General features: G+C 41.3%; 1 protein-coding gene across 1 annotated transcript in view; it reads right to left on the reverse strand.

The window, feature by feature from the left end:
* TRPM8 (transient receptor potential cation channel subfamily M member 8) overlaps positions 1–8,284 on the reverse strand; it is a 52,739-nt gene extending 44,455 nt beyond the window's left edge. The window contains exons 1-3 of the mRNA XM_074910271.1: positions 8,243–8,284; positions 2,683–2,787; positions 1,070–1,143 (exon numbers count right to left, since the gene is read on the reverse strand). Coding sequence (XP_074766372.1) covers positions 1,070–1,143; positions 2,683–2,787; positions 8,243–8,284 — 221 coding nt within the window. The remainder of the gene's footprint in view (positions 1–1,069; positions 1,144–2,682; positions 2,788–8,242) is intronic.
* Between the last annotated feature and the right edge of the window lie 801 nt (positions 8,285–9,085).

Below are 9,085 nucleotides of genomic sequence, written 5' to 3' on the forward strand. Positions count from 1 at the left end.
GCATTTTTTCTCACAGCTTCAGAGGAGAGTGGGATTACTGAGAGACCTCAGAGCTCTGTCTTAAGACATCTGCAGCTGCATTAGTTTGATCACTTTTCTCCTAAAATTACAAAGAAACACCCAAAAAACCAAAAGCAATGCTATGGCCCTCAAACTTGCATTGCATAGATCCTTGTGCCTCCAAACAGAGCAAGTATAATATGTCTTAAGAGAGTATCAGTCTGAGCAAAACCTAGTGACTCTGTGTTGTAAAAGCTTGTGGATGGAATTTGTGATTTGGGTTTAAAAGGAAAATTTCAATTATGCAAACCTCTAATACATTGTTATACACCAATACCAGTGCTGGTACTGCATCCCAAACCTATATAGTGCCACAATTATGCTTCAGGTAGGGAATTTGATATTAAAGCCCTTTAACAGAGCTGCTGGAAGGCATGCTGACAGAGTTAGCATGAAGGTCACGCCCCTAGTTTTGCATCAAGTTACTTTACTTATGGAGTAATTCAAAATGATATATTTACAGCTTTTACACGAACTCCAGACAGCCTAGTGCAGTGGTCTCCAAAGTGGGGGGTACATTATATAAGCGTAAAAAAAAAAAAAAATAGTGGGTTTTCCATCTTTATCTCATCCTTTTTTAATTGCTTTTTTGGTGTAGGTTTTCGAATGTACACATCATTACTACAGGAGTAGATGTATATAAACAAATATATATTTGGGGTATGCTCAAAAATCTTTTACTGATGGAGTTTCCGATCAAAATAGTTTGGAGAGCACTGGTCTAGAGCTAGGAGAAGCACTTCAGGGTGTCTGTCCAAACACCAAACTTCCAGTTTTTTTGACCACAACTGCAGAACACTCCAGGCATACACAAACAAGCCAAACAAACAGTGACAACGAAGGGAGTTGTACAAACGGGACTGAGGTGAGCTTCCACTGCTAGATTCAGACTCTTAACAAAAACCCAAAAAATTTGCGCCCCGCCCAAACCCTGTCACATGGCTTAGCAGAAATACCCTCAGCTCCCAGCCCCCCACACCTATAAAACAAGAGAAAAATGTCTGCTTACATTGACTTGGTGTCTTTTGTAAAAAAGACACATTCTCTCTTCTTAAAGTTTTCTTGGATGAAGTTGACCAAATCCTTGAAAATAATTTTGAAAAAAAAGTTTACTTCTGGTAACTCATAGAAGAAACCTCAGAAATAGTCAGCATAGTTTAAACACAGAAAACTAGTACAAATACACAGGTCTCCTTTCTCAAAGTGGATGGTGAAGAGCAACTAGAAAGCACTGATGGGAGTTGACAGGACACAAAAATACTACTAAAAATCAAAAACAGGTATTCCAAAAAACATGTGATATCAATATTTTTTTATCTGTCAAGCACAATATAAACTACAGATGCAAAACGTATGGCTTTTCCCTCAAAAAAAAAAAAAATCTTGGAAAAGCAAAACAAATTGATGCCCTAAGAGTTGCTAGACAGTGTACTTTAATTTCAGCTTTTAATCCAAAAGACCCACATAGAAAATGTCTTACTTTTACCTGCAGACTATAGAGCATTTCCATTTGCATGCCTTGCCCTGTTTCCTAGAAACTTACAGCACTGATAAGTGTTTTTCAAACAGTGGTTAAGTGGTCTAGATACTTCTTAAGACTATGGCAAACACTGTTTCTTCATAAATATTTGAAAAAAAAAAAAAAGAAAAGAAAAAAAGAAAAAAAAACCCCACCCTTAACGTCCTCTTGGGTAGGGGCTATTTTAATTCAACACAAAAAGACCCCAGCAGGAGACATGAACAACTTAGTCATGCTTTATGTGAGCTCAGTGGAATGCAAAGTCTCTCCAGCTCGTTTAACCATTAACTCTCATATTAACCTTGAAACTCCACAAACCAGGGGAACCTTACCAATTTGGGAAATTCATTCCTAATCTGCTTCTGCAAGACAGGAAAGTAAAAAAAAAAACTCACTTGCTGATAAAGGTTTCGTTTCTAAGCACAGCTGAGGTTTGCAAATCAAGATTTAGTTTGGGATGAAACGGGAAGACATACAACTACAGTTTAGAACAATTCTGGTTAAACCGCAGTTAAAAGAAAATTATTCTAAGTAGAAAAGCATAAAAAGTATAATATCCAAAACAAAGAAAATGGAGAAGAACATAATTAGGCAGTAAAAGCCACAAAAAAAAAAAAAAAAAAAAAAGGGAGGGGGAACCACTTGCTAAAGACCTAAGAGCTAGTCATTAGGCCTCTTGCAAGCCCATCAAAAGCAAAAAATCTGCCAATCGCTGTGATCAGCAAAACATTGAGGCTTGAAAGGGATGTTTAACATAATTATATGTTGTCTGCCTTTGCCATCAAGTTGCTGAAGAGGTTGGGGTTCTTCTTTATAAAGACAGTGTCTTTAACTGAAAAGTGAAAAAGGATTTAAAACCAGAAGTGACTAAAACCGTAGAATAAAGAGTTACAGGGAACAAAAGGAATGCAATACATCCGTAGATTTTCACCATGTCAACAAAGCACCACTACTGCTTGGAGGGCCACTGGCGAGGAAAACTTCTCCATAAAGGAAAAACTGACAAATCAATCGTCCTTCTCCTGACATGACCCAATTCCTAGCCACTATGGCCCACCCCCAAGACAACCCCCAAGCTTACCAAGGATGTACCAGATACTCACAGCATCACTGCAGGACACGTCTATGCTGCGAGACATGCTGGAATAGAGGAGTCTGGAACTCTCAAAATTGCCATTTCTTCGGTGTCGCATGGTGCCCATAGAAACCTGAAAGAGCATGGTGTAGATGAAAGCGCAATGGTCATTTCTTTCACTAGATAAAAACCAGCAAGGACACTTAGCACCCTAGGAAAGCAAGGGAGACGTTATTTGAGTCCAGCATAAAGCATTAGGAAGTATATTGATTCCTAAAATGTGAAACTAGCATCCAGATAAAATATTTTCTCTTACTTCATACCACAAAGAGACTTTCCTCTTTCTTTCCCCACTCCAAAAAAGAACTCCAACCCAACATGCTTTGAGAAAGGAACATACCTTGTATGCCATCCCCTTCAATTCTTTGCCATATCTTAAGTCTCTTTCCCTGCCCTTCTTTCATGGTCATGTGCAGGACTTGCGCTATTCAGCATTTATATATAAAATGAGCAGTCCCTAATCCAGGGTATTTACAAATTAAAGGGAGATGTTAAGAAGAAACATTTTCATCGCAGAGAAAATGAACTGCAGTGTAAAAAAAAGTTGGTCTGGCAGCACGTCAGAAGCTTAGAGTAGATGCAGCACCTGAGCACTGATCCCTCAGGTCTCTGTCCACTCCCATATCAAGGAGAGTCAACATGTGCAATCTGAAGAGTGAGTGGATTTAAAGTGTATTTGATTCCAAAGTTCACAAGTTACCCTTGGAAGCAGACACACCTCCCTGTCTTTGAAGGAGCATTACTTCATTTGCACCAAAGCACAGAACAGAATTTTATTTATGCTAACAGCAAACCAATTCCCTTTATGTTACTTTGCAAAATAATACTGGAAAAGGTGTTTTCCTGAAAGGAAGTCTGCCAGCCAGCTAACATGGTGAGCTCGAATTCTAGTATTCCTTCCAACAGTGTTTTATTTCCTGCTTTTTCCTCTCACTCTGCACACTGGGCTGGCCTCTCAAGTGATACTGCGACTGTATGGCAAAAAACATCCCTCCCAGACACCAGAACACGCATTGTCCAGCTCTGATGAAGCATCCCTGCATAAATACATGGTTTTGAGATCCAAAAACTAGCAAGTGTGAAAACAGTTTACTCGGGGCACTCTTTATCACTGTTAAGTGATGAAAGAGCACAGAAAAAACCCTATTCCTCCCACCCACCTTCTGTATGCAATAGGAATGATTTAAACCCAAGAAGAGGCAAAAGTCTGGAAAGCGCATTTCATCATGGCTGTATGGCCAGGCCCAAGGAGTGGTGTGAATGGAGCTGAATCCAGCGGGCGTCTGGTCACGAGTGGTGTTTCCCCAGGGCTCAGTACTGAGACCACTCCTGTTTAACATCTTTATCAGTGAGCTGGATGAGGGGATCAAGTGCACCCTCAGTAAGTTTGCAGACGACACCAAGTTGGGTGGGAGTGTTGATGTGCTTGAGGGCATGTAGGTTCTACAGAGGGATCTGGGCAGGCTGAGACGAGCTGTATGAGGTTGAACAAGGCTCAGTGCTGGGTCCTGCACGTGGGTCCCAACAACCCCCCTCAACACTGCAGACTTGGGGCAGAGTGGCTGGAAAGCTGCCTAGTGGAAAAGGACCTGGGGGTGTTGATTGACAGCCGGCTGAATGAGAGCCAGCAGTGTGCCCAGATGGCAAAGAAGGCCAATGGCATCCTGGCTCGTATCAGCACTAGTGTGGCTGGGACAGGAAAAGCGATCTTACCCTTGTACTCAGCACTGGTGAGGCCGCACCTCGATGACTGGGTTCAGTTTTGGGCCCCTCACTACAAGACAGACACTGAGATACTTGAGTGCGTCCAGAGAAGGGCAATGAAGCTGGTGCAGGGTCTGGAGCACAGATCTGATGGGAGCGGCTGAGGGAACTGGGGGGGTTTAGTCTGGAGGAGGCTGAGGGGAGACCTCATCACCCTTTACAACTACCTGAAAGAAGGTCCCTTCTCCCAAGTAACAAGCAGTAGGACAAGAAGAAATGGCCTCAGTTTGCACCAGTGGAGGTTTTGTTTAGGTATTAGGAAAAAATGTCTTCACTGAAAGGGCTGTCATGCATTGGAACAGGCTGCCCAGGGAAGTGGTAGAGTCTCATTCCTAGAGGTATTTAGAAGACATGTAGATGTGGTGCTTAGGGACATGGCTTAGTAGTGAACTTGGCAGTGCTGGGTTAACAGTTGGGCTCAATGATCTTAAGGGTGTTTTCCAACCTAAATAATTCTATGATCCCATGGTTATATGATCTTTTTTGACCAGATCTCCACCAGTGGTATCTAGGATTCTCAGCCCCAAGAAATAAAAACAAAAAAACCCTTTCCTTCAAAACCCAATGGTGTATAATGTCTTCATGTCTCTTCATCTCCCATCACAATCTCTCCCTCAAATTTCAACTTTGAAACACCAAGCCAAAAGGGACTTCTCAAAACACGTGCCATTAAGAGCTACAGTTGTGCTGGCCTAAGCCTTCCACATGGGAACTCTTTACAGCTGCTGATAAATATCAGGCTATACACACTTGCTCAACATTTCAGACAGACCAATTTATTTCTTCTTGCAGCACTACAGAAAGATGTCATGCTGTTTCTCAAGTAGAATCTGAAGAAAACGGAACACACTCCTTTGAAGTTCATAATCTCCTTTACACTGATTACTCTAGTACTTCCCATCTTCAGAGCAAGGACAGAAGTCTGGCAAGCTTTTCACTGGATTCAGGAAAAGACTTTATAGCAAACTAACTAAAACAGCTCATAACAGCAAAACACTAGAACAAACTGACCTCCACTGAGGCCACCAGTCTGGTCATGCCCTGATTCAGATCTCCAGAAGAGAAGCATGCCTTTATTTGCCCAGGAACTGCAAAGATCTGTGGAAGGAGAGAATATATCTTCCTTTGAGGGTATCTGCTCAAGGGCCTTTTCAGTGCAAAAGGGGATAAGAAAAGGAGTAAGCCATAAACTAGAACATGCAGAGAGGAAAACCTGTCTGACAGACAATAAGGGAAGGAGTGATGAGACTCAAACCTGGTCAACCACACTAATTGATAAGGGTATGTGGAACGTGGGAAAGTTTATTCTAGCGAGGTTATCTTATAGGGCAGGTTTGTCAAATGAGATAACTAAGGAAAAGACAGAAGCCGTACACAAAATATACAGAGGCTCAAACTTGGCACACAAGCATTGCGGAAACAAAAGACGAGAAAAAAATGCCTTGTCAGTCACAGTAATTGATGCGTTTAGCAGGAAACAATGCAAACTGGGACTTTGCAGCTGGTAAGAATGCAAACTTGAGGTTCAAAAATGATGGAGGGGGGCAGTGGAATCCTGCCAGCTGAGGAGGGGAAGGCAGACAGGGAGGAACAAAGGAGGAACAGGCAGAAAGGGGTATAAAAGGGGCCCTTTGCATGTGAAATGGGCCAGTGGCTTGTCTGGTTGAGCCCTGTGCCTGATCACTGCAGTCTCTCCTATTAATAAATTATTTCTTAACTATCTGGGCAGTGGTGCTGGGCAGACAGAGGGGCTGTGCTGGTGCTCAAAGGATCTGCAAATACATGAACCCCCAGAGTGTCATCTGTGTCCTGCACTAGTGACCTCCTGTCTCCACTGGCCCAATGGGAAGGTCTCCATTAAAGGAATACAAAGCACTAGAAGCTTACCAAGAGCAGCCAAGCTACTATTTCTGCTCATTACTTTCCCAAGACCATTTCAGGGCCACTGGAGCCTTCTGCTGGGCACCTATGAAGCAAGACCCAAGGAAGGGCCTGTGAATCATTCAGGTACTTGGCTAGCATCACTTGTTTGCTAACAGATGCAAGACCAAACACAGTGGTTCTGGCTTTATAGTCTGGGCAAACATAAGCTTGGCTTTACCTTTCCTAAGTATGCAGCCATCCATTGTCCACCTATAGGCCTGCCTGGATTTTCACAAACCCTGCAAATGCCAAATCAGTCCAGGGTCCTGCATGTAACAGCCCCCTTCCCTATATGACCCTGACTTTGGAGCATATCAAGAGGTCCTGGTAAACAAGAATTCCACCAGCAAAGGACTGGTAGCTCTCACACTGCATTTCCAAACAGGGCAAGCAAGCTACAGGGCAACAGCTGACCTCGGTGTTGGGGTTATGACAGGTTTCACTCAGCACCCCAAACATTTTAGGATCCCTCCCCAGGCAGGACACAAGCTTTGCACATTTTACCTAGAGCAAGGATGGCTTCCAGGCATGAGCTAGAAGCAGAGAAGCAGTTATCAAAGCTCTAGAACTAGTTCCTCTTTAGAAAGACACAGTGCCAGAGGAATTTAGATGGCTACAGCCACAAAGCAATCATCCTGCCCTTTTGAAGTGCTAACTTTGGTAACAACCAAGAGATAGCTGAGAGAGCATCGTGCCTAAAAATACCAGATTGTATAAAACAAAAAACCCCACACACACCCTCCACCATATCACTTCTTTAACTAAGACTGGCAGCTGTGTATTGGGAGACATATTTCCTAATAACCCAGAAAGCAATTTCATAAGATTGATGTTTGGTGTAAATATGTTTTTAAAGCTATTAATTCAAGACAAAAGTTCCACGGGGAGGGGGAATACATTTATTTATTTATTGACAGAGTTTTACTTTACTTGTTGATTTGTTTAATAAGTTAACATGAGAAAAGTGACTATGAACATAACTGTACAGAGAGAATATTAAAAGGAAACAAGGGCATTAAATTATTCATTCAAAACACTAAAGGATTTCAAGTTTGCCTCACTGCTTTTGTAAATAATTGATAAGAATAAACATGCTGCAAACAAACTGAAAATAGTTAGCAAGACTGCAAAGGAACCCTGAAAATCCTGGAATTATTTTTAAATTTAAATTCTGAAGAGCTGCACTGATACCAGAATGCTTAGCTGATGTATGTGAGTGAAGCTCATTAACCCCATGAATGTTAGAAATAACACAGCAATCGTAAAAAGATGCGACACAGCTGCAGTCTACATAACAGGCACAGTTCATTTTCTATTGTATTTCCAACTCATTAAATAGATAGGAAGACATTTTTAAAGCACTGACTGGCGCATTAAAGCATAACTTTTTTGAACTAACACATTTTGAGAGTAATGACCATTAGATAAACACCAAAATAATCCTCTAAAGTATAAGACTAATACTATGACTTCCACAGTACTTGAAGGAGCATATTCAAAATAAATCTTCAGTTTGGATGTGACTAAAAAAATAAGAAGTGACAAAATAACTAGTTCTAAAGAGACTTCAGTAAAGACTTTAAGAAAACTCGACTGCAACTGAAAAAGCAAGACCAATTTCCATTCTCAGAAAGCTTTCAGATAAACATAACCACTATTTGTGTTAACACAATTCTAGCAATTTATGTGAATTTCACAGGCTTTATGTGAAAGCTCTCAAAAAGGAAAGGATGTTGCCAAACTTCAGATGCACAGCTACCTCAGTTTCAGCATATTAAAAGTATATACTCTTAAGTACAGAAAAATCAACGACTAATCACATACCACTGTGGAACACTTACCAAAGTCTCCAGAATATGCCCCAGCAAGCCTTCTGAAATCATTAATCAAAGAGGAAGGTTTTGATATACTTCAGCTTGCAAAGCCCCACCTTTTTTATCTGTGTCATGCTTTCCTTTTAAGGGAGGACACAGAGGAAGAGATAATGCACAGGAGAAAGTAACGGCAAGATTACTCACCAATTAATAATGAAGGTGGGCATAATTGCAGCAGGGCACAGGAACTATCAGTTGCAGGTTATCTGTAAGAGAGAACAGCAATGCTTCTGTCCCACCTGCTGCCAATGTACTGCAGAAACTGGTAACAATACTGCAGCTAATTCATGCAATCAACAGCGCTATTAAAAAGCCAGGAGTATAAGAAAATGCTTGTGGGAATAAATAATTAGATTTTAATGTATTAGAAGATAATTAAATGGTTCTAAAATCAACACCTATTAATCTAATTTACTGCAAGGTTGTTGAAGCACTGGCGAGTACAACAGAGGATTTTACAACTGATATTTTGACCCACAAAAATCTTACTCTCAGTTCCTTAACTTTTTGTTTGACACTCATCAGTGTAAAGTTATCTGGTTTTCTTCTGACTTAAAACTATTCACTTTGTCAGAGTAATTTCTTTTGCTTTAATATTCACAGTGGAGAGCCAGATTGTTCCCTGTCCACTCTCCTTGCAGAAGGCAGAGCTATCTGGTGTGCTGCTGAAGAACCTTCTACATCCTTTTAATCACCCATTTTGGACAGATGTCACCACCCCACCAGCTCAAGCACTCCCCCATGATCCTATTTTTACTTTGCACTGCAGTCAATGAGCATGCGAAGAGAAAATACATCCAGCTCTGGAGA

Source organism: Athene noctua, chromosome 7 (genome assembly GCF_965140245.1).
Source record: "Athene noctua chromosome 7, bAthNoc1.hap1.1, whole genome shotgun sequence".
NCBI classification, from domain to species: Eukaryota; Metazoa; Chordata; class Aves; order Strigiformes; family Strigidae; genus Athene; species Athene noctua.